Genomic DNA, 26,229 nt, shown 5'->3' on the forward strand with positions numbered 1-26,229 from the left:
CTTTTTTTCCTTGACAATTTCTGAAAAAGCTTGTTGAATTCCAAATATTTAGCATTGAATCTATTACTTTAACGCATATATGCACACAACAGTACAGTAGACAAAAATCTCTATTACATGCATGTTTCAAACAGCAGCTAGAGGTGCCAGTTTTCAGTCTGCACGGTGATATTCAGCAGAGTGCACCTTGGGAACATGCATATTTCTTCTAACTTACTAAGTATACTTGAACAAATTGCTTACAGTTGAAATTAGTGAAATACATAAAAAATATTTTATTATTTTAAAATGCATGTAGAGTTGAGTTGTAAAGCAGTTTATAAATCAATTTTGAAAGCTTATTGCATCAAAAGTGAAACAAATACTGTAATTATTTTTTCATCAATTACATTGAACTTCTTAAAAATACCATTCATAAGGTTTTCTGGCATTAGACACTGTTAAAGGCTTTTTGCTGGCACTCTATTTTAGTCATATTCATGGTGGTGCAGATGGTCTTTTCTGCTTCACCAAGTTAATATGACCATGTTATACTGCATTACTGATTTAGCTGTCTAACTGCAGTTCAGCTGGAAAGAACACTCAGTGAGAATTTTGCTTCTTGCTAAGACTCTTGGGCATGAAATAGAAAACTTAAATGAGTAGCTTTTTGCTGTTCTATAAACTGTAATAAATGGTCTCAAAGTTAAAATCCCTATTTCCGGCTTTTTATTTTGAATATTCTTTAGAGGAGGAGTATTGTTACTCTTCTTCAGTGTATAGATAATGAGCTATATGATGGGTTGGACATTCAGCTCTCTCATGCAGTACTGCAGCTAAAGCTATCAGGAGGCCCATTCAGAATTTGTCTAGTTTACATTACACTTCCTTGCTCAGTTCAGTAATAATAAAATTTGTCATGAAGCAAAATTAATGGCCCCAGGCCCACTGTCCCAGTATTGACTAGAAGGGTCAGTGGAAGCTTCCCTGGCATATTGTTTATGGGGTAAAATCTTTTGTTTGAAAGTGGACAACTCCTGCTTTGTGTAGGTATGATGTCAGAGCAGATTTATCTTGGCTTACAATATTAAAACATTTTTGAGATACAACTAGCTATTTACTTTAAATATACAGATAACGTTACATTTAAATCCTTATGTTTTATTGAAGTTGAAGACTAGATTGCCAAATTCTTAATGCTGAGTCAGAGATTTGTATAATTGTGGTTTACTAAGAGCAATTGAGGAAAGCAGTTGAGTCTGAGTCACAATTCCAGGCTTATATTCCACCTCCTCCTTTCAAACCTTGCTTCACTGAATAAGTAATTTGCAAATGAGTTAATCTGTTGGTTGCATTTATTCTCTGTGCCATCTCAGCTAACCCTTAGAGTTTCTAAATAGTAGAACTTAGTCCAAAAATATACCGCAGAGAAGAAAGGACACTTCTAAACTGTTCACAGATGTAGTTATCACCAAAGTCCCAAATTCAAATCGACTTTTCTTGCCTTCTGAAAGCCTTTTTTAATTCTGTCTCATATTTTGGGAGATCAAAGGAGAAGATATTTAGAATTCATGGAAATAAAATGTTTTGGTTAACAGTTTTGTGAAAAAAGTGTAGGAAAAAAACCTATCTTGATAAGAAACATTAATAGTCTTGCTTTTCCATAAGTCTTGAAATGGGAAATGTTAACATTAATGGAAAATTGCAATTCTTAAACACTAAATACCATCATATGGAATTTTGTGGCAGGGGGAAAAAAAAAAAGAATGAAAAGTAGTTCCAAAAAGACCTTATTAACAGTTACAATCATGGTTGCAAATTTGCTGCCCCATCAATACAAATTTCATTTTGAAAATGGGGTATTCCAGCAAAAATATATCTGAATAAGGATTTCTTTAGTAACCCAATACACTTGTGTGGCAAGTAATTCCCCTATCTGATGTTCTCTGCAAGCATTCTGTAACAAGGAAGGGAAATGATACTTGGCCTGAATATTGCCTTGCCACAGTGAAGGTGCTCCTCAAAATTCTAGTGATGAAAATGTATACTTATGTCCTAGACGCAGTGGCAAAGTCAGAGAAACACCTACAACTGAGAGATCTTTACTTTCACTGCAATTTCTTTAGTGGTTTTAGGATTACTGGTAGATGCTATGTGCTGTCCCAAAGTCTGTTTAGCCCATGTCTATGCACATGGGATTCCTGGTTTCCTATACTGAGCACTGCAGAAGGGTAGCCCTATGAGATAGCAGCTGGGAGGTCATGATGGCTTCTCAAAGAATTGCTCAGCCAGCTTTTGTAGCATCTCTAGTAGCATTGTTACTTTCATGCCAATGCAGTGAAGTAGTTATCCAGAAACCAGTATCTGAAGCTGCTCTCAGGTAAGTCAACCAAAGGGAAAAGAAGTGGTAGCTGGTCTCAGGCTCCCTACCTGGGAGCTACATTTAGTCTATTAGACTCTCAAACTTCTCTAGATTTAGACTTTCCAAAATAAAATCAAAGGAGCTCAAATGCACAAAAAATTTGCACAAGATAAATTAAGTGAGGTGCAGAAACTGTTCCAACTGTTTCCTGGTATGATGTACCACCTGTCCTATGCTGAGAGCTAAGTCAAACTCTGAGTTGCCCATGTTCCGGTATAACCTGTTAACTGTGGTAGAGTGTTGAAGAAAATCAAGTCTTGCATAGTTTTATCATAGTAGATGATTGGTCTGGCTATAATATGAAACATATGTTACTGTTTCAGTATGTAAGATTAAAGCGTACAACATACATATCCACAAAGACCAATCTATTCTAAACAGAGAGAGATTTCCTTGACAAGGGCAGGTAAGGTGATTATGACAGACTATCCCCCAGAGCATGGGTTAATTCAACAATACTTTTGTATTGAAACGGCCCCAAACAATGAGCAAAATTACTTTTGCAAAAGGAACAGAAGTCAGCTCTTTGCTGAAAGATTTTCTGATAATTGAATGCCTACTGTCAAGAAATTTTCAGGATCTAGGTTAGCAGAAATACAGACACAGGCAATTACTGAATTGCTGCTCAAAGGCTTGGAAATACCATCTAACAACTCATGCAACAGACTGAAGGAAACAAATGCTTTTGAGAAATGGAATCCTTAAACATTGACAGTCTAAAATAGCAGCAAATACTTGAATGTACTCTATGCAAACACTGAGGCATATGATGCTGCCTTATTTTCCGTCTGGGCTCAACAGGCCTTAGAACAGAGAATTATAGCAAGAGTCAATTATGGTTTTTTTCAGTACTTTTCACCCAAATGCAGAGAAGCATACATAAGTGGATCATTTTCTTCCTCTGCTCATTAAATAATCTTCATTTTTTTTCAGGCAGAAAAAGGAAAGCATATCCAATTATTAACTTCAGAAGCTTAAATTTATAATTCTCAGATGCTGCATACACACTTTTTTTTATCCTCTGGTATGGTCTACTTTAATTTTGGCACTTCAGTTCTTCTTTTAGTTTTCTCTAAAATTTAAGGTTGCACTTTAATTCTATCAGTATTAGTAACAACAATCTTCTTTATGTTCCCTTGTAAGTGAGAAAGTTGTTTTATCTCTGTGCTGGTGATGGCACATTTTTGTATTCAGGCTATATTTCTTCTAAAAAGTACTATTGAGAATGGCTAAGAGAATAATATGGTTCCAGATCCTCCTGTCTACACATAGGTCTCTGAGGTATCCTGTCAAAACATGAAAGGAAGGGAATGATGTCTCTGGCTACATGTAGGGCTATGCTGTGTGTGGTTGACCAGTGAATTTAGTCTAAACAATATTCTCAGGGTCTCCCTCAAAAGACGGAATGGATATATCCTTGGATGTTAATATGAACCTGTACATTTATCTGTCTGGTTTTCTTCCCATTTGTTGATAGACATGTCATTTTATTAGATCTTGTTTATTATGTTAAGATTATAGGAGTTACAGTGTTTTTCTGAAAAAGCTGTAAGAAAAAAGAATTTTTGGTCCTCTCAGAGATTTTACTTCTCACGTTTTTATTTCTTAAACATAATTAAAAGTGGAAAAGAAGAAAAAACTAAATAACTGCAATGAAAAAAAATAGCAAGCATCATGACAAATTTTATAGGCAAAGAATTTGTCAATTAGCCCAATATTTTGCTGTCTTGCTGAGAATATGGTGGTTTTTTTGGAAGCTGGAAAAAAGAATTCATTGCATCTATTAAATCAAGTTCTCAAGAAATTCTCAACCCTTCATCACCTTGGTTGCCAGACTTCATAGAATTAAAATATTGCTTTTGTCTGAGACAGGAAGCCTGAAGAAGTTCTCTTTATGTCTTAACACTGAATTTATATACCGCTAACAAATTCTGAAGTGTGTTTTGTCTCATATATTAATTGAAATTTTTTTATGCTCTGCATACAAGAACTTTCAGTGATAATAAGCTGAAAAGTGTCACTACATTTGGATTTTATATGTCTCATAATTAGACTAAATTTAATAGTTTAGCTGTTATATCTATAGTTTTGCAGAAATCAATATTCAGAAAGTGGGAGCAAGAGCCATATTTTGACTTGCACTCTTCTAGAATTATATAAAATGTAATGAGATCTTGAAATAATAGAATGAGAACAAAGCAATTAAAGGACTTTAGTAGATAGAATTTTAGAAGATAGATTTACCTGAAGAAGAGCCACTTGAAAGGTTGTTACCATCTGAAATACAATTAAACTAGATTTACAAAAAGCTTTAGCTTAAAAAGAAACAGGTTCAAAAAATAAACAGACTATTAAGAAAAGAAGGTAGAATATAAAATTTTCATACATTTTATAAGCAAATTCAGGTAGCTTGAATTCATATACAATATATGTAATTTGCAGAAGAATTGTTCTAAAAGTACATTGCCTTTTTATTTGGAAAATTTAAGAACTATTCCATTAAGAAGTACTTTGATAATTACTAAGTGTGTCGCATAGATCAATATATGATTCCAATTACCAAGTTTTAAAGTTGGCTAATGTTTCAGACAGAAAACTAAAGTAGGTGTCTCAAATCCATTTAAATACTTTTTTCTGCTATCTAGTAGAGTCCTCTTTGTCTAAGCTTGAGATACCCTGATAGTTTTGAACTCTCCCTCTTCAAGGTTAAAATATCAGTTCAATTTAATAAGTGCACAGATGTGTTAAGTTCTCTGTGCTAGTTCTTACTATGAGTAATAGAGACATGTCTCTCTTCCATCAGAGAATGATGCAAAACTCACTGCCTTTATACTTTCCTGAGGGTATGTATTGTAAGTTGGGATGACTTTGCAAAATCATTATCCTAGCCTTCAAGTGACCTCACAGACCCACCTGTTTTAAATGTTCTGAAAAGAACAAATAGATAAAAATGAATAGATTAAAAATGAATAAAAATATAGGACTGGAAGAAACCTCCTGGATCTAGTCCCGTCCAAGAATCCTTTTCATACTCACTTCTCATATTTACTATGTATTTATTTAAATAGCAAAAGAAAAATTTGCAGGGTCTCTGCATAGCCAGTGTATTGTCAGCTTGTGTTCCTTTCCTGTCCAGTGTGCACGTCACCTCCACTGAAAGCTACCGAAAGCTGTATCATTCTCTTTTTTTGGTCTGTTACCTCTTTAAGCAGAGATTGCCTTTTTTATTGAATGTTTGTACAAGATATAGCACAATAGCTTTGTGATCCTAGCTGGGAGAGGCAGTAATGCAAACAGCTAATTACAGTGGCTAGAATCCAGGGAGACTTCCTTTCTAATCTGAGCCCCAACAGTAGCCGTCATGACGAAACAAAATATAGCCACCCCACTTGTATTTCTCTGTCTGTAAAAGAAGACTAATAGAATGTATTTATCTTAATGGCTGTTCTGCTAATTAGGCAGTTAGGTATTTGTGGAGGACTGAAGGTGAAAGTACCAGAGGTCCTTCTGTCTTTTGCTGTTGATTGCTGTTTGGCTATATTGCTTTGCTAAGAGTTCAACACTGTCTCAGTTCACCTAACATTCACTGTAATTTACCTTGGAGACAAATACACATATTGACACTGGGGTTGTCAGAACTATGCTGCTGGTTGGCTAGATAGAAACCTTTGTCCTCCTGGAAACAATTTTTCTTGACTAGCCCTGACTTATGATGAATTTGCTCCCAGTGGTGCAGCTAAAAATAAGACCCTGGACAAATTTCTCATTACGTTTTGGGCAAAGTCAGGGGGTTACTATTGCTTATACGTGCCACGTTCTATGTGGCAAACTTGTATGCATCAAATGGTATACAACTTTTCATGACAATGTTGTTGTCCAGATATGTTTAGAAAAAAATATATGCTTGCCTCTCACTAAACTGCTATGCTTACTCATATAGCAAAGTCCTCTGCACAGAGGAAAACAAATACTGTTTTTTGAGTTAACTCTTTGACTTAAAGGAAGGGCCTGATTTGAATTTCACTTGTGCTTGTTTTATTTGTAACTTCAGTGGATGCAGTGATCTCTACTCCTGAGATGTAACTCCATTGTTAGGACCAGGATAGAGCCAAACTTGGTGAAGTGTAAGCAGCTTGAAGGATCTCCTTGCTCAAAAGGTTTTCTAATTATGGTTTTAGCTGTTTTAAGAATATTATTAGCCTGTTCATTTTCTTTGAACCTTATCCAAAAAGTATGCATTTATTGGATGTATAAGAGATCCTCTCATTTCCTTTAGAGGAAGAAACCCAAGAAATTATTCCAGGGTGTCTTTAATAGGCTTATAGATTTTGAAGTGATAAAATGATAAGACAATCCTCAAATATCCCTCTTTGGCAGAATGCAATTACATGCTTAATCAAATAATGAACACTGTGTTTGGGAACCAGTATTAGCTTATAGGTTAGTACTTCTAACTAGTCAAAATGTTTTGAAGTTAAATGAATAAAACTTGTGATAAAATTACCTCATAGACTTTAGCTATTTTAGCCTACATATTAATAGGAGTTTTGCTTTAGAAAGGACTGGAGTAAATGTTAGAAAAAGCACTTATAGGTCAGTAAAAAAGCAGCATTCTCTAGGTGGGGCAGAAGATGAAGACAACTCAGAATTAAAGTTCCAAAAGGTTTTTCGCATCTTGTGCATGTGTGTACATTACAATCCCACAAATGGTCTACTTTGAGTAGAAAAATTATAGCGACATTCTTCATATTGAAGTCGGTATCCTCAAATCTATGACTTTCTGTCAGTGTGAAATGGCTGCTGATTTTCTCTGTGTCCATTCTGTGTCATGATTGATTTTGATATTTTGCAGTTACTAGCTTTATAGATGCAAAATATTTGACAGCTTTAAAGATCAGAATCAGGTGCCAGGAGCAAATATTAATTTATGTGACTGGTTCCTTGAACTTCTGTAAAAATTCCTCATCAAATTGGTGGAGTGAATGAACATGCCAGATTGGAATGTTTGATGGATTTGGGAATAAAATTGGACACTTACATTCCCTTTCCTCAACAGATGATTTAAAAGCCATATTTATTTATCTACAGAAGTTACAGTAGTTTAACACTTTATAATAAAGAGTTTAATGAAGTCTGATAAAGAATTTAATGAAGTCTGTACAACACACTGTACAGGAATTCTTACCATCTTATTTTGGTTAACAACTGTTACTAGTAGACAAATTTAAATTATAATTTAGTAGTGTTCATACAGTTTTTTTTGCTAAACTGGTATAAAATCACATCTCTTCTTAATGTAGTTCTTTGTAGACAATCTACAGAAAGCTCTTTTTTTTTTTTTCTTTTACAGTGAGTCTAACAGGAGTGAGTTCTCTTTTTCTAAAAGCGTCTTGCTAAATATCCATTATTTGTGCATTATTTCAGTTGGAGTTGAAAATTTTATACAACTTTGTCAAATTATTAGATTCATGAAAATTTATGAACAACACTTTTGGGAATAATTTTTTATCATCGTAGTGACAATCAAGCAAATGTTAGTGTCTTATCAGATGTGACAGAAAACAGTCCATAAGAAATGTTACAGTACGAGTAAAAACAATTTTTAGGGCTTATGTAGCTCAAAACTGGATTTTAACACTTTAATATGCTAAACAAATATCCTTTCACTTAAAAAGCAGGTATTTATGTCTTCAAGCATTTCACAGATAAAGTGAGGTGGGGTAAAGTTATTAAGTGTCTTTATCTTTGGGTATAGAAGTTAATTTCTGGAATTATAAAACAATTACATTATCTAAGAAAAGGCAACACAGAAAGCAAAAAAACTTATTAGAAAAGACTTGAAGTAAGATTGAATAGAATTCTCATATCTGGAAATGAGACAAAATTTAGAAAGAGTTATTGGATGATGAATGGACATCTATAGCAGAAATCACTTTCTTTAAGTCTCACTTTAACTGCACATTGTGCAAATACATCCTCAGTGGAAAAGAGGATGATACCCAGTCATGGAATAAGTGCTTACAGAAGAAATTTCCTCACCTCTCTGAATATAAAGATGGGACAGATATAGTATTAAATAAATTTGGTTAGAAGTTAAAAAAAAAAGATATGAAAAGTGTTTTGGGATTTTTTTTCCCCTGAAAGGAAAGAGATATATGAACACAGACTTCCTTTGTTTTACTAGTGAAATGACATATATTAAAAATAGAATTGTGGCAAAACACAAAAGCAATGAAACAGAAAAGAGTGAAAAATCAGTTGGCTGTGATTTAGTAGTTCTTTACAGATTTGGTGCATGCTAGGATTTTCCAAAATTTAGCTATTTGATTATACAAACACTGGTCAGACTGCCATAGAGAACTGATGATAAATTCTTGCAAGGAAGAATAAAGGGAACAAAAGGATCAGCTGTAAGGATTTTTACACTGCTATTGTGAAGCCAGTATCTTCACTTTTCACATTACTGTCTATTCAGCTTTTTGCTGCATATGAGATAGGAGCTCTTGAGCACCAGACTAGAAAAAATTCTATTTATTCTGAAATGTGGTCATCAAACTACTGGCAACATACCATATATTTTTTTTTAATAATCTATTATTATCATAATCTGCCAAGCCCAATGCTGAATCAGAACCTAGCTGTGTTAGCCATCATAATGGCACATTACAAAAGACAGGATCCATGTCCCAAAGAGCCTACAAACACTATTTAAAATATTTGTCAGTATTCAGCTGGTACATTTTTAATTTTAATTTCCTGCCTATGCAGAACTAAATATAGTCTCTGAGCTCAACCTAGCAAATGTCAGTTGCCTTCCATAGGTCTTTAATTTGTTCAGAGGGCCCTCAGCCCTTTAACAGATTGGAATCCCTCTTTTCTATTAGAGCCTTTGAAAACAGAATACACTGTGTGCACAGCATGAAATGCTTTTTTCTTACATTGTGTTAGATTTCAGTCATGAGGAGCGCTGTGGTAAGTGGTCTTGTTCAAAACTGTTGGCTGCGGCTAGCAGGATAGATGCTTTCAGAAAAAGGAAAGGTTTTTCAAAGTTACACTTGATAAATTTGATGTCAACTCTTAATAAATCAATTAGAGGAAGAATGATAGTATGGAAGAGTTATCTTATTTTCTAGGGTCAGGAAAATAACTGTAATCTTTTTGTTTCCTATTCACTTTTAATTCTTCTCTCCTGCAACCTGACTAATTTTTATTTGTTCTCATGTTGAAAAGACATTCTAGTATGAGAAAACTCAATCTAAGGAGCTCTGGAAAGAAATCTCTCATGATCTGTGTACTTCTGGGTAGTAGATGTTAATGCAATCTGAAATCTTTTGTCTTTTGTCATTAGCTGTTGCTTATCTTGGTTGTTTGTCAGAGATGTATTGCACTTGTTATATGGCTGGTTCCCTCTCTATTTTTATTCTCTAAATTGGTTGCTGGATTTGAAGGGATTTTGTTTCTTTGGGTTTGGGTTTTTTTTTTTTTGTTTTTTGTTTTTTGTTTTTTGTTTTTTGTTTTTTTTTTTTTCTGAACCAGTACCCATTACTGTCCATTTTGTGTGTGAGCCAATGAAAACAGAGCACTTGCTTTACCTGTTGATTGTTCTAAATAGAGTAAGATGATGAAAAACTAACTTCCTCCTAGAGAATGTGCTGTTTGCCTTTCTTATGGTAGAAACATGACTTTAAAAAGATGATTTTACTGGGAAACAATCCACCTTTTTTTGTGACTTCGTTGTTTATTGGTCTCTCCCTGCCTTTTCTAAATTTCAAGGCTTTTGTTTATTTGTTTTAATTCAAATCCACCACTGGTCTGTACACAATATCTTGCAGTTATTTCTGGATGTTTTGCACAGGTTGGCTGCTTTCTTGAGAATTCTCTCTGCCAAGAGGAATTTTTGACTATATGTAGCATATTTTGTATCACCATTCTTCCCATCCTGCCCACATAAATCTGCTGAAACCACAAGCAAGTAGGTAGGAGTAAGAGCAGCCATGTGCCTGCTCTAGTTTTTGCCAGTTTCTGGCATCTGGCTGTACTTACGAGCAGGAAAATGGTTCAAGTCACCTTTCTTTGCCCTCCTTTTGCACCTTGATCTTTCTCTATTATGTACTGAGCTTGGAGCCCCACCTATTCATTTTTCAAGAACTCTCAGCAAGGGAATCCCCTGTGTATGTCAGGCATAACTACTGTAAAAAAAGAGAAGGATGTTTTGACTAAGTGCTTTTTTTGCGGATGTCCTCTTTAGCAGCTTTTCACTTTAAAATACGGCAAGTGACAACACTTGAAACTGTACAGTGATGTATCGCAGATAGCAGAACAAAAAGCTCTTTTTCAGGACAGGAAGCTCTTCCTCCCCCCCCCCCCCCCCCCCCGCAATTGGTATTTTACCTTCTATTTTGTCAATAAAACCACATTAAGCATAGACCAGCTGAACAATTTTATTTATGTTATAAAATTGTTTTTTAAAACCAGGAAATAAAGTGTTCAAAATTCACAAAATCATGGCATCTGAAATAGAAACAGAATATGAGTGGGGTTTACTTGATGTAATTTTTATCATTTTTTTTCTGATGCAATTTTGTTATTTTTTCTGATACCCCTTAATGGGATTTTTATGATATCATTACTAGAAAAAGAAAAATGTTTTCTTGCTATCTCAAGAAAAATGAAAAATACTGCTGTATTGGTTATTCAAAAAACGCCTGCAAAACAGAATAAGAAAAGGAAGTATAAAAGCACAAGATTTTAAATAGGTATTATAAAGAATTTTTACAAAGGCTCTTTTAAAAACGTGATATTTGGTGAACTATAATTATTTGCAGACTGCTAGTTTTCAGTAATGGGAATTTTCCTTTCCACAATCTTATATCTACTGCCATTGCAGGGTTATACAGACATAAGTGGAGAGACTTTGACTCATCCCGAGTGATTCAGTCAGAGCTCTTTCTCCATGCTTAATGAAAATAGTATTTTTTAGTATCCCAATTAGTTATAGAAGTAAATTGCAATCTTTTAAGAATGTGAATGATTTGGCAATATTATGGAGGGACCTTTTGTTCAAGTATTTTTCAATAGTCACAGAGCTTTGAGTGACATCCTGTGCATTTTGTCCAGAAGATACAGTGCAGAAAGTCCCGATTATGAAGAATGGCAGACTGCTTTTACCAGAAGGAACCTGGTAATGCTGTTATATGCACAGCTACAGGCCTGCTCTTTACAATCTTCTCAACATAACTAGCAGAAAAAAATAATACAGCATGTCATCACTTCAGGTAGTACATAGTGCTTACTTTGGGAAAGTTCTCCCCTTGCTTCTTGCAGTGAAGATCGTACCAGTCTTTGTCTCCTATCTAGAGAAAGCTGAAGTGTTGATTTAACAGTCAGAAAACTTAGGTCCCAGGTCCCTTTATCATACTAACATTGAAGATTATTACACTGTGAAAAGGTATTTTCCAACTGTTGCTGAGCCAGCCAGGGGAGACTGTTAACGCTCACTGTTAGAGCACGCTGTGCTTTACTAAAAGGTTGTACAAATGGCGATGTGTTCTAGGAAATCTTGTAAGAGCAGATTACGTGAGTGCAGATGCAAAGCAGAAGGATCATGTGCTGTTGCTGCACAGAGTGAAGGTCAGCAAAAGAGCACATGTTCTGCAGATAGGTAGTGGGACAGAAAGCTACATAGTCTAGCTGTATAAGAAGTGGACTTCTGTTTTGTGTAGACTTTTCTGATTCTGACAATACTTATATTCCAGAGTGGAATGAAAACAAAAGCATTTCCTGTATATCCAAAAAACCCCCAAATCCTTCAAGCCAATCTAAATACTTCAATTTGATAAAATCAGGATGTTTAATTTTTTTTTTTTTCATGTTTTATATTTTCGAGTCTAATTTAATCAAACCTTCCACCAACTATTTTTTATTTGGAAAGGAAAACAGAATATTCAATTTTGAATAGGCTAAGGTGAAATATTTGGGCTATATCATAATGGGTTTTTTTGCAGTTTTCCATTCATAATCAATTTTTGTCAAGGGTAATGCACTTCTGTGAAATGTTTTACTTTTAATGAATTTATATTTCCTAGCAGTGCTCACAAGATCCATGCTGTTAGTACTACCAAAGATCAGATAGATTATCTTGCCAACTTTATAACAGGTTGGCTACATTTAACTTCTTATTATTTTGAATTCTATCTTAAATGAGTCAGGCAATGGGGATTGCATAATTTCTTTGGTATCATTATTGCCCAGGTTAATTACTCTTCCAGCTAAGAGTAGAGGTAAGCAGAGAACTTTCAATGAGTAACTTACGATTTACAAATTTGGATGGCAATATTGGCTTGCACTTCTCAGGAGATGCCACATTCTCTTCATCTGTTACATACTCGAAGTTAATAATAAACATCATTGCTACTCCCTCTTGATTTTTCACTGGAATTATGTGGGTGTTGCAAATGAAGGTAGATCCTGCAGATGGAGAAAAAAAAGAAAGAAATACATAAATGAAAGGAAACATCACTATTTTTTCACTTCAGTAATTCCAGTTACACCAACAAATAGTGAAGAATATTTCTTTGAATTTAATGACTGAACGTCAAACTATTCTTTAATTTAAACAGGAACATTTTCATAGAAAGAAATACATCTTCTGATAATTTATTAGATTATTACCTCTTCCAAAAGATCTCTCCTTTAAAATATCAATTTTACTTTTTGTTTTTTATTCACTGGAAGTACCTATATAGACAGACTTGCAATATGGAGTCATTTAGCACCAAAAGTAGCAAGGCAAACATTGTTCCAACCACAACACTAGCAAAGAAAGTAGAACCCCATTCTTCTAAATGTCAAACATTCTTCCAGCTTTTGGTTCTATTACAACAGGATGAATCATGCATTAAATATTTATGGGTGTAAATATATCACTATTCTTATTTTAGCTCTCAATCTTTTGGGGGCTGTATAATGTTGTTTAGGTTTGTGTTAAAAATGGTATTTGTTATTTGATCCTATGGGGTTTTGTATTCTATCACAAAAACCTTCTAAACTGTGGTAATAATTTTCAAAAATTTTCAGAAGTACTTGACTTAATTGTTATAAACAATTTGAAGTATGAATTTAAAAGTAATCTAGTTTTCATATATATGGAGCATATCCAGCTTATAGTGAAATGAACAGAAGGTGTAATTTCTCAACACCTCTGGTACTCAGGGTGTTCTTGTTCAAATGCCTAATTACAGATTTAAGAAATTGTTTGTGTTAATTCTTCCAGTATAACTCTTAAGAAGTTTCATTTGAAAAGGTTATTAGTTTTGATTTAATTTCTTCTATTAACCTAACAAAATATAGTGGTTCCAAAAATAATGTGATTGCTGTAAGCGATACAATAATGTGCTAAAAGCTTCATGCAAACACAACTGTGAGATGGTGTCTCTCCATGATAGCTAGGGACTGGTTTAATGTACATCATCTGCAATTTATGCATTCAAATGCAGTAATCGCTGAAACTTGACAGGGTGTGCAATTTGACAAAAACAGATCCTGATCTGGGTTACACAAGAATTTTTTTTTTTTTTTTTTGCCATTGAGGAGAGAGACAGTAAAGATTTATGTAATTATAAACAAGATCAGATTATGGCTCCTCATATTTAATGTAGTACTTGCTGTAATGTGGTATATATGGCAGTTTGAGCTATGTATAAAATTGACATGCTGGCCTTTCAAGTTTTGCAGCTGTACCTTCAATCCATTTAATAAAACAGTTAAGCTGTGGCACTTGCCACAGTTGCCATGGTTACAAGCTCAATGACTTTGGTAAACAGAAAATAAGCAATTTAAGACTGTTCCATTAGAGCTAAAAATAGAAGTGCTGCAGGCCAAGCACTGCAACATAGACTGGTTAAACAGAGGGTCTGAAGAGAACTTAGAAATAATCTTTGTGTTTTTAGCTAACTAATAAAAATACATATTGAGTATAAACAGTCAAAATTATGTTTATTGATTAGCTTGGAAGGAAATACTTACTATTTCATGATATAAGCTATGTTTTGACATGCAGATTTATAGGTTGAGCAGATATCCCCTTATCAGCCACCTTTAACACAAAGGACTGGAGGTGGGCTTAGGCTGAGGCACGCATGGCTTTGAAGAACACTGAACTCCATTGGATCAAATGTTTATCAGTTTTAGCAAACAAGGATGATGAGGAGCCTCCGACTTCTTTAAAAACTTTCCTGCTTTTGAAGGCAAGGGTGTTTCAGCTTTCGAAATGCTTCCCACAGTGCTAAGTAATGACACTATCTCCCGTTTATGTAGAACATTCCGCCCTCAAGCATTTACAAACCTCATTTGTACTGGAGCTAGGGATTCACGTCTCTGGGGAGATGCAGAAGCTGTTTAACAGTCCACAGCTTAAGAACGTGGCAAAAAGAGCACATGGTTAAAAATTTAAGCTGTATGTAGAAATATTTTGGGAACAAAAAAAGGGGAAGATTCATATCTGGTATAATTCAGCATATTTCCTTTGAAGACCAATTGCACCAGCAGGCTAATGAGTCCAGTGTAGTTCATTAGTCTGAAGTTTTTCCAAGGCACCTGGGCTTTTTAAAGACATAGAATACTTATTTTGTGTGAATGACTGGAATTGGAATTCTGCAACTTAACCAAAATACAATGCCTGTTGCAGTCACTGTCAGTGTTTGTCTTTAGTACAGAAACTGTTATCTGCTATACACTTATCAGTATCTATCTCTATTGAAATGGCAATAAGGAAATACAAAATACAAAATAACAAGGAAGAGCCTTGTGTGACTGAAAAATAAGAGTTGGGTGCAAAAAAAGAATACTAGCAAATTCAAAAGATAAGCTTTGAGTTGTTGCAATTGATGGCAATAAAGAAAAACTAAGTAGCAGCTTATTTATAAACAATTTTATTCAGTATTTGCACTCTGGCATTCCACTGCTCTTCATTGTACTCAGCATGTTTTCCCTGTTTTGTCTCTATACTATTTCGAGAGTAAGAAATGCTTCTGATGAGCAATAAAAATTGTAATGAAGTTTCTGGAATTTGCATTTCTCATCTAACAGCACAGGGCAAATGGGTGATATAATCAGAATAATTATGAAAATTATACCTTTGTAATTAATAGATTCAATATCCAGCAATATATCTGGATTTTCTAAAGATTACTATTGAGGAGTAATAATGAAATATACCTGTTGTGTGCTCTTGTTATCATTGTTGGAGGTGATAAAGAGGAAAAGCTGGATATTTTCTTGTCAGCTTGAATTCCATGGTTATAAGGGCTTGTTTTCTTTTGTCTATGGCATTTTAAAGCCTACTCTTTCATCTAGATAAATTAGTGGCAAAATATCCATATGTGAAGAAAAGATTCTACTCCCCTATATGCTGTGTGGATATGATGTATGATTCTGTAGTTATGTATTCAATGGTATGATTTCACAAGACCAGACAGGCTTGTGTGAAAAAAATAACTGCCAAAATGTATATGTAAGTGACAATAAATATTTAAGAAATAAAGATTTAGGATATATTAGGATTATATAAGTATGTATTGCACTGTTTGAGCAATTCTGGTGAAGCAAAGTCTATTTAAATATCTGGCTGCATAGTGTTTAAAGTTGACTTGCTTCATGAGAGCAGTACAAAGCAGGCACATCAAACCAATTAATCTGGCTCATAAAATCTATTTACCTTTCCAGTGATTTTCTACAGAAGATTTTAGGACAGATTTTTGTCAGGCTGCATCTTCTAGATACAACTGCAGTCATTTATTTGAATTGTAATAGTTCTGTTTATGAGCAATTGGGAGAGGACAATACAATTAGTACAAAAGTGAAGGCATTCCAAATTACAGGAGCCTCCATTCTCATATGCAAAACTCTGACAAGCAAACTTCGAAAAATGACATATCACAAACAATTATTTTGATTCAGCCTTCCTGGGAACAAAAATTTCACAGGCCATTACATATGCCAAGCTCAAGGGATCTCTGAAAAATGAGACACTGTGGCATTTAGGTAATTGTCCTAATTCTGCAGAACCCCCATGTTTCACACAACACGGGCCCTTGAAAATCCATCGTGGTTCTACAGGATGGCTTTGCAGCCCTGTTGCCCTGAATGAGTCTGACAGTTGCTATCTGCATTTCATCATTAAAAAATTCAGACTCCCCCACCTCAGTATAAATTTGAGGATCGCCTTCACTGGGGCTGAGACTGGCTCCAACATATTTTGGAACAAATCTTGGCTCCCTGTGCCAAAGCATTTATGACTTCGCAGGTATTTTTTGTTACTAGAGCTGCTGTGGACAACTGACTAAAGCTATAGAAAGAAAGATGTTGAGTATGTCTTCTATCTGCCTCTGTAAATTTCTGGACAGGTTGACCTCATACAAGAGTTTTCTAGGATTATGGTGATTTTTTGCTGCTGCAACCTACAAGTAGTCCAGTGTAGGTACCTGTACAATCCATAGCCACTTCTGCTCATTTAAAATTGCTAGTGAGATGGAATAAATCAAAACAGAACAAAAGAAGAGCCAACAACAGCTTGCCTACTAGAACAAGACCAAAGACAGTTAAAAATTACAGGCACAGATACTGTACATGTTTCCAGAGCTAGGCAGTTCTGTTCTCTGAAGACAGATCTGAATGAAACACTTCTGCAATGTGACAATTTTATGATAATATAGGGACAAGAGAAGGAAGATGGGTATTCTTTGCACTTTTATTAAATAATCAGCATGTTTATTTTGGAAATAACTACCCTCCACTTACCCTGATATGATTCACGTTTTGTCATCGAAATAAATGCTCAAAATGCCTTCTCTCAGAGGCACAAACTTAGAACATATTAGTTACAAACATAGAGTTTATACCTTGCATTTTAATTTAAAATCTTAAACTATCAATTATAGTAGAAATGCAACTAAATAAATTTCATATTAAATTGGGTACTAAGCTTATTCTTAATTCTATCAACATTTTACTGAAAAGGAGCACAGAAAAGTCTGCATAGTTCCCATTTTGTTAGTAAATAAGGAGAAATATGTATTGTTTTCATTGGTTCATTTTTGACTAGTTACTCTGACATTATTAGAGTCTAACCACTGTTATACTAAGTAGAAACTTAATATTCCTGTTAAGAAAGAGTTGACTTCCATAAATACAAAGAACATCATGTAATAAAACAACCAATGGCATTTTGTTATCTTGTGTTCATATTTACAGCCTTATTTGTCCTTTCATCATAGGATGGCTTATGGGGCTTGCCCAATGTTAATAAGAAGTTCTTTGGGGAAAGAAAAGAGATAATGTGAGGGAGAATTAATGTGGAAGATCAGAAGACCTTCTTTTGACTTTGCCCATCCTTCGTGGAGTCTTTGTCTTTGGGACAAGAAGCCAAGGCATGGCTTTCTACTAACTCCTTAACTCCACAAATCCAATATTTTCTTCCTCCCTAATGGATAAAAGAAGCATCTCTCTCTACTTCTTCCAGGCTGGGACAGCTCTCACAAAGTTGGTTACTCTGTTTATTCAGGTCCAGGGCAATACTCATCCAGGCAGAAAGTAAAGGGAATTTAATGAAATGAAATGTATGCTCTGGTCTTGGGAAAGGAAAGACTGTCCTGTTTTGTGTGGGCATTCAGGAAGGCTGAGGCTGTGGGTTTTGTCCACCATGCTCAACATGGCAAACACAAGTAGTAACAAGCCATTTAGGAGCATATGAAGTGCTGATAACTCAAATCTTGTTCTCTGGCCCAGACTGCTGTTTATAATCTATTTTGTTGCCAAATGCTGGCAGATAAAGGACATAGACATGATCCAGTGTGGTAGGATCACAGGGCTGTGTGGTAGATGAATTAGTTGGAAGGCAAGGTGGGAAGGGGGATACAAAATCTTGTGAAATAAGGCGCTCTCTTGCACGCTGCTGGTAAGACTTTTGCATTCTTGAAATGCCCTAAGGATAAGCAGAATACCCTTACCTGAAGCAGCTTCACGTGTGATTTTCTGGAATTGTGACCTTATTCCCTGTTGCTCCATATCTACTTTCAGCCAAACTTTAAAAAAAGAAATGGAAGCAAGCCAAAACTTTTTTTCTATGTGTTGTCAAGATTCTGGTAAAAAACAGATTAAAACCTTGTTTTAGTAAGCAAGTGCTCTCATCGAGCTGTGAATGGTGCAGAAGAATGACACCTAAAAATGACTGGTTGTAATTTACTAATGAGACCAGTAAAGCAAAGTACCTTGTATCCTTGAAGAGTTAGAAACAAAGAAAAGGAAATTGGAAGAAAAACAGTACTTAGTGAATATTTGCTCTGCCTTGTGTGATTTCTGTGACTTATCACTGAAGAAAGTCCTTTTCTTTTGTGCTTAAAATTCAGAAGCCTATTTACCTTCGATTTGAGGTCCACTCTAAGCAAGCAGGGTACTTAGTTGAGCTTTTGTTGGCATTTAGGGACAATCACACTGGGGATGTGTATTGAATATTCAAGTGAAAGCCAGTTTGTCAAATATGGAGGGATGATGTGTTTTGTGATTTGGGGATTCACCATGACCAATCGAGGGCCAAAAATCTATTCCGTTGTGTTTCTATTCAAGCACAAGCCAGGAATAATGCAGCATGTCATAAAGAATCTTGTTTTCAGTGGACTTACTGGAAAGGTTTGCTTTCTTTCTCAAATCATACTAAGAACTCTATTCCTGTAGTGTGAAGTTGAATATAGTAATGTGAAGATCCTGCAGAATTTCACATGATGTTATAAGGGCTCCAAATGCCTTTGCAAGCCCAGTTCTGTGTCAATTAAAACTAACTATTTACTAACAGATTTTTACAACTTAGTCTGCTTGTTTATGTAATAAAAACGAGTGGAAGAGTGACTGAATCTGCCCTAAGAAAATTGCCCAACTCTTACTGATGTAGAGTCAGATCACTGGAGACATACCACACAGCTACTTGCTCAATTCAGTAACAACCCCATTAAAGAAATATCAGACAAATATTTCTGTCTGTTTTTACCTGCAGCTCTTTGCATCTTTGCACTTGATGTCATTCATTTATTTGGATCTTTGGAGATGTCTGAGCTGTAAAGACCCATTTAAATTTTGTCAAAACTTTGACTCTAAAGGAAAGAATCACCCTTGGATGTTCCTTCCCTCCCCACTCCCCATTTGTTATGTAGCTGCACACATAAGGAATAGGAGGAAACTTGATGCTAAGACTAAAGATGATAATATTTGTAGCCATAAAGAGCATCTATTCCAGGAATCCCAGGCCGCATTGCAAATGTTGCCTGTTGCTGCCCTTCAAAGTGTACAGGTATTATTTTACTTTCTTCTAAAGGTGGTAGGACTGAGGCCTAAGAAAAGTGTTTTATCCAAAGCTGGATCAAAAACGAATGAAGAAACTAAGGGTAACACAAAGAAACTCTTGATCCCATTTTCACAACTGAATTAGTAGATAACAGCCCCACACTATTAAATTGTGTCTAGTATATTTCCACACAGAACTTTGGGTAATGGGTTGTACAATTCTCTTTATCTTTTACCTGTGCTATGTCTTTATGTCACCATCTTCCAATTCCATCTGACTGAAAATGAGCTACCTTGTGTGGTAAGAATGGGGAATTCACAAGCTTCCCATTAAACATGCCGCAGATGTATCTGTATGACTGTCTCTTTTAAAAGATTCATTGCAGAGAACAACTAAAAATAGATGGCAGGTTGAAATGTATAATATCCCTTTTCAATTGAGTAGCTATTTTTAAGGGGGATGGGTAGAGACAAGAAGAGTATATTTCACTGATATTTCTTAGGGACCTTACAGTGATTAAATGGGACCTGCTCCCTTTGACATTTTACTCCACCCTCCATATCAAATAGATATTCATTCTGTCACTGAAATGGTTGCTGATACTAAGATTTGATTTACAGGACTGATGTAGGTTTTGTACGGTATTAACTTACAGTGTTTAGAGGTGAGGGAAGAATTTTTAAACTAGCAAACTAAGAAAAAAATTACCTTCTGGAAGCTGTGGACAAGTTCATTATTAGACTGGCCTATATAAATATCTCATTTTCTCTCCCTTTAATCCCATTTATAATATAATTCAATAGCTAGATAAATACTGTTCAGCTGCACACTCCAGCGTTTCTTATGCTACTGCATTGACAAAATTATTGCTAACCTCCTAATTATAATATCTACACCTACACTAATAGGGCTATGGTGATTAATTGTAATGCTGAACACATTTCATATGGGAGGACAGTTTCCTAGTGCTTTGTTGTTTAAGCATATATAAATGTGTACAGAAGCTATGGAGCAATTAAATATTTGACAAGGGAAGAAAAACAAAATGAAAAATAAACAAGTAGTGATGCTATATGTCTATAAAGTAGAGACCAAGAAAAGACTATAGAGTGAAAAATGTTGAAAACTGTTTGTACATGGAAGGGTAAAGACTTATTTAGGTTCCTGGCTGCACATAGAATAATTTTTAGGAAGCCACAGCTGGTGCAGAAATTGCAAGATAAGCTTTTTTCTTTCTGTCTCAGTTCACCTTAAAATTACATTTGAGTTTTGTCATAGGGGGTTTCTCTAGAGCACAGATTGAAGTCAGGAGGCCCAGTGCCTACAGTCAGTCTTGAACACTCTCTCAAACTGATCTTTCTCAGAGATATACTCTGGTACATGCATAGTGGGGTGAAAGCTGGGTCTGAAATTGTTTTCTGGATGGGTTCTCATTCCTGGCAGTTTGCAAAGCTGGTATGTTCAAACATGAATGGTTTCAACTGTTCAAACATGAACAGTTACTTGGAATCATTTAGGCCCTAAACTTAGACTAAAATCTCTATTACACATTGTCCTTTTTTTCCAGAAGAAAATAGCAAGTAGTGCTGCTTCTGAAAAGCAATGTCTCTGACTTGTTAATGATAATATTTCTGTCTCTGCGTACGCGGTTAAGTGCCTTGTGCCTGGTTCCTTGCACCTATGTAAACCCTCTGAGTGCACCACACACAGTGTATTACTAGATGCTAAACAATCAAACATGGAAGGTCAGGGCAGATTGCACAAAGGGCTACATCTCTGAAAAAAATTAATTGTTAAGTCTGTAAACTCTTTACAAGTTGACTGCTGAATAACTGGGGAGGATTTTTCATTCTTTTGTGTTATAGGTGTTACAGACTATGTTACAGCCCAATGGTTTTCATCTTGTTTTCTTAGTGTAAATGCTTAATTTTATGGACACTTGTAATATAGTTGTAGTGAATGCAAGATATACTACACTTGATGAATATCATAACAACTTTCTTACAGGGAAACATTGCAAGCAACAGTGCTATTTTAGAAAGAGAGAAACTGAAATGTTTCACTTAGACATTTTCAAAATACTAAAATGTGGATATACTTGAGTAGAGTTTTATGTTTGTTAACAAAAGAGAACCCAGAATGTAATGCAATAAAACACGGAGCATCCCAATATGTGACTGTAGGCAATAAAAAATTACCAATGTCATTGGACATAAATGACATTTTGACATAAATGATGTCCAATGTCATTGGACATAGATCAGTATCACTTGAGAAGAGTCAGTCATGAAATATCAGATTCTTTTCTGAAGTTGAAGAGGTGGGTGAAAAAATGTAATAACTTAGCCCAAGTAGTAATAATGAAGCACTATGGAAATGAGTTTATTATACTATGTTTTCAGTTGTAACAACAGGCATTTACATATTAGTTTAAGTAATTTTCATTCATTTTTCAGTCTGTGTCAAGACAAAGAATTTTTAATTAGGAAGGGTCACAGCAGTAGGGATTACATTAATTCAGTGGAATTACATGTAATTAGAACAGTTTTGAAAACAACTGGATTTTATTGTGAAGATGGTTTGACTTTTTTCATTCACATTTGCAGGAACCTTATTTAAAGCATAGCACTCCACAAATACCAGATGTAGAGCTCAAGGTGAAAAACAATGGCAGGACACATTGTCTCTCACATTTTTTTAACAGAAAAATAAAGAACTACAGAGCTTTACTGTCTTTACAAACATTATGTGATGATTTTAAGGTTAAATATACCTTAAACATATATAATCTTTACAAAAAACAACTAGCTGACAAATAATGGTTCTAGTTTCTTATTTTTTAGCTAGATGGCTGAGTTAGCATGTATTTAATTGTATGTGCTAAAATTGAAGATGCTTTTTTTCTTTATTTTTTTCCTCTCTCTCTCTTTCTTTCTCATTCTCTTTCTCTCCCCCCCCTGCTATTCTTTTCTAAACCCTCATTAGAAGCTATGCACCTCTGGGCATTCAACTGAGAAATGTCTTACTATGTTCATAAGAAAAAGGAGCTCAGGTTTGTTGAATATTGTCCATCTTGCAGAAAAAGTGCAGATTAAGACATTTTTGTGAAAGTAACCTCATTTATTTCCCCAAATTAAACTACATAAACTATTTTAAGAAGTAATTGAATAACCTTACAAAGCAGAATGGAAGAAAAAAAAAAGCAAAAAAAAAAGCCAGAACTCCATTTCAGTAATTTGTTTCATTCATCCAAGGTATTGGTCCAGAATATACTATGACGTAAAGGAGTGATTCAGATTCTGTTCTCACTTACGCTGTGCCATTTCAGGGAGATTAAGGTTTTTTTATGATACAGTTCTTAATAGATATCAAAAAAAAGAAGGCATTAAGTGGCAGTACAGTATGAAGGGTGATATAAAAAAACAGATCAACAGCAGGTCCCCTGAGGCAAAAGAGAAATGCTGTCACTGCTGCAAACTTTCTCAAGTGCAATGTGCATCCAGCTCCATTGGCCAAGTGGAAGGAGTAACGTTTTCTAAATATAGGTCCCTTTCTCATGGAAATCATACCCTTGGAAAGTCATACTCATGAAAACATGCCCTTCCTGGTGCTTTATAAGAGAGTTGATCATGAGTAGTTAGAAATACATAAAACCCAAACTTGTAGAAAAAGTCTAAGTCTTCATATACAGTGTCAGAGGTAAAGTTATAGTGTATGCATTATAGTACTTAACTGTAATCCAGAAAAATGTGTCTGAAGGGAGAAAACAGACAGACAGAAAATGAGGGATTCTTGTTTTATGAAATAGCCGTCATGAGGTCTTGGTAACAAAGACAATGATCTGGAAACCCTCATCAGTGAGAAAGCCAATCCTGAAAGCTGATGGGAGTAGTCAAGCTACTGCGATCATAAAACAAGTGGATGTAACCTCCCAGGACTAACAAAGTAGCTAAAAGAGACATGGTATTCTGGAGTTTTTGATAACTCAAAATCGTGGGATTTTGAATGCATATTAATAAATGTGGTGGGAGGTCTCTGTACTGGAGGTTTGTCAAACACACTAGTAAAAGATTAAATTTTTGTAAAAAGAAAAAAAAAGTTTTCTAATGGAAAGTCTCCATGCCCAACTTGATGTATTTTTAATTTAAGATCTCATTAGAATTGATAAATATGAATAACTTACTGGACTAGAAGTTCATGACTGCCCTAGGGGTGGTTTTCATGACCTGATTGCAATCAGTGTAGACAAACAAAGAACAATCCCAAGCAGTAAAATGGTGATTCTTCCAAATGGGTAATTTTCTATGGTTGAGAAAAATGTAAGTGGAAATAATTGAGAGGAGAAATCAGACAAATATATGAATGAAAAACTGGAATTCTTAATGAAAATATTAGATAACAAAAGAGTAATGATTCAAAGATGCTGAAAATCTTAGCTGCAAGTCCATCTGCATTGAATGCAAAAGTAAAGGTAGCAAATAGGAATTAACAGGCTTATAGTGAATGGAGAAAGGAGAAAGTAAATACACATCTTTGAAAACCAAGAGGTATGAAATACAGAAAATTGATAGAGGAATGTGACAACAGCAGAGCGAGACTAAGGAGAGTATGTAGGTATGTAACTACATTAAGCAAAAAATAATTCCAATAATAGTGAAAGTCCATAAAAATCCCAATAACAACAGTTGTTGTAAAATTGTTAATAAGTATGTGATAATTATTATGCAACAACCAGATAGATCCTTTAAGAAATATTTCTGAAGTGTGGTAATTCTTTGCTAGATCCAAAACATCAGCAAACTTGGAAAAATTGTGATCAAAGGTCTAGGTCTACAACTCAGCAGTCTACAACTCTGATGTAATCTCTTAACAAATCTTGCTGGGCAAAGTTCCAGAAGGTTGGAACAACGCTAATATTGTGCCAGCATTCATAAAAGGGATATAGTGGTTGAAATGACTGTATGGCAGTAAGCCTGACATCAGTTCTAAGCAAAATAATGAAACTTGTGATGTTAGATTAATGTAATAAAGAATACCTGACAGGAATATAATTAATGTCACTCAGTATGGTAATGCAGACATTATTAATGGACAAGAAATCTGATTTGATGATTATATTCTTTGTATAAAAAAAACCCCAAGTAGCCATTACAGACATATGCTTTTGTAAGGTATTCTACTGAATGCTATACAATATTCTAATAAAGTAATAGCACTATACTTATAAAAAGCTCATTACATGGTTTACAAATTGACTGAGAGCTTCCAAGAAGTAATTAATGGAGAATTACAATTCAGTGCCAGAGTTTCTAGTGAAAGTCCACAAAATGACCACAATAACATTAATTTGCTTTGAAAAGATCTGGAGAAAATATAAAATCACTTCTATGAAATGTATGGATGCTTCAAAAACTAGTTGTGAAGTGGCTAATGACATGGTAATGCATCAAAATAGAAGAATTTGGATTATTCTGTAAGTGTGACATTAAACGCAAACAAATGCATTCTGAAATGGTAAATTTAACCATACAGTTATAGAACCAGGGCACGTAGGCTGCAACTAAAAAATGGTAGCTATATCCTGGAATGTACTGTCTCACAAAAGAAATAATAGGATAATGTGTAAGAATGGCCAGCGTAGCCTGCATAAAGAGGTAGAATAAGAAGTCAACCTTTCCCTATGCATATAGCACTGGGGAGACTAAAACTGGGTTACTGCATACATTTTCTGGATCTGAATACGTAAAGGACATTGAGAAATTGGAGAGGGCATAAAAAAGAGCAGAGGAATAGCATTTTTCAGAAAATTCCTTTGGTGAATCTTAAAGATTTCAATCTTTTTGTTTAGTGAAAAGTAGTTTGAGAAGTGACTTGCATTGCAATCAGTAACTTTGTGGAAAGCGTGCTGAATACTAAGGAGCTGTTGAGTCTAGCAGAAAGAACCTAAATGTCTGGAAGCTGAAAGCAGATAATTCAAGCTGTATCCTCTGGAATGAACCATCAGAGAAAGCAGTTGTTCTCCCTGTCTTTATGTTTTTAGATCAAGACTGGAAGAAAGAGACAAGTCCTTTTAATCAACAAACCCTATGTACTATTCATCTTCATAAAGTTCTAATGTTTCTTTCAAATATCTTATTTCAATTGAAAGGGGAATTCAGTGCTTCCTGGCCCAGCTTTGCTCTGAATACACAGTGCTCCATAAACCAAGTTGCTGCCTCTCCCCTGTACTTAGGAATAAAATTTCATGTGTTCTGCTTAGTCGATTGCTAAAATTTCAAAAGCCCTTCATGATCTAGTCAGGTTTCTATGTTCTGACCTTAGCAAGCAGTGGGAATCACATTTCAGCAGCAGGCTTTGGCCCATCCTTGGGTTATGATGGTGTAGCAGTGAATTAAATTCACAATGCATGACTCCTAACTGCTTTCTCTCTCCTGCTGATGGACCTAGCAGCAGATGGCTGTGGGGTGCACATGCCTGTTTTTCACTCAGATGCATC

General features: G+C 35.0%; 1 protein-coding gene across 1 annotated transcript in view; it reads right to left on the reverse strand.

Annotated features, from left to right (window-relative positions):
• The window catches only part of KCNH7 (potassium voltage-gated channel subfamily H member 7), a 237,926-nt gene that overhangs the window by 82,684 nt on the left and 129,013 nt on the right, over window positions 1-26,229 (reverse strand). The window contains exon 3 of the mRNA XM_072874303.1: window positions 12,709-12,868. Coding sequence (XP_072730404.1) covers window positions 12,709-12,868 — 160 coding nt within the window. The remainder of the gene's footprint in view (window positions 1-12,708; window positions 12,869-26,229) is intronic.

Source organism: Ciconia boyciana, chromosome 10 (genome assembly GCF_034638445.1).
Source record: "Ciconia boyciana chromosome 10, ASM3463844v1, whole genome shotgun sequence".
Lineage (NCBI taxonomy): Eukaryota > Metazoa > Chordata > Aves > Ciconiiformes > Ciconiidae > Ciconia > Ciconia boyciana.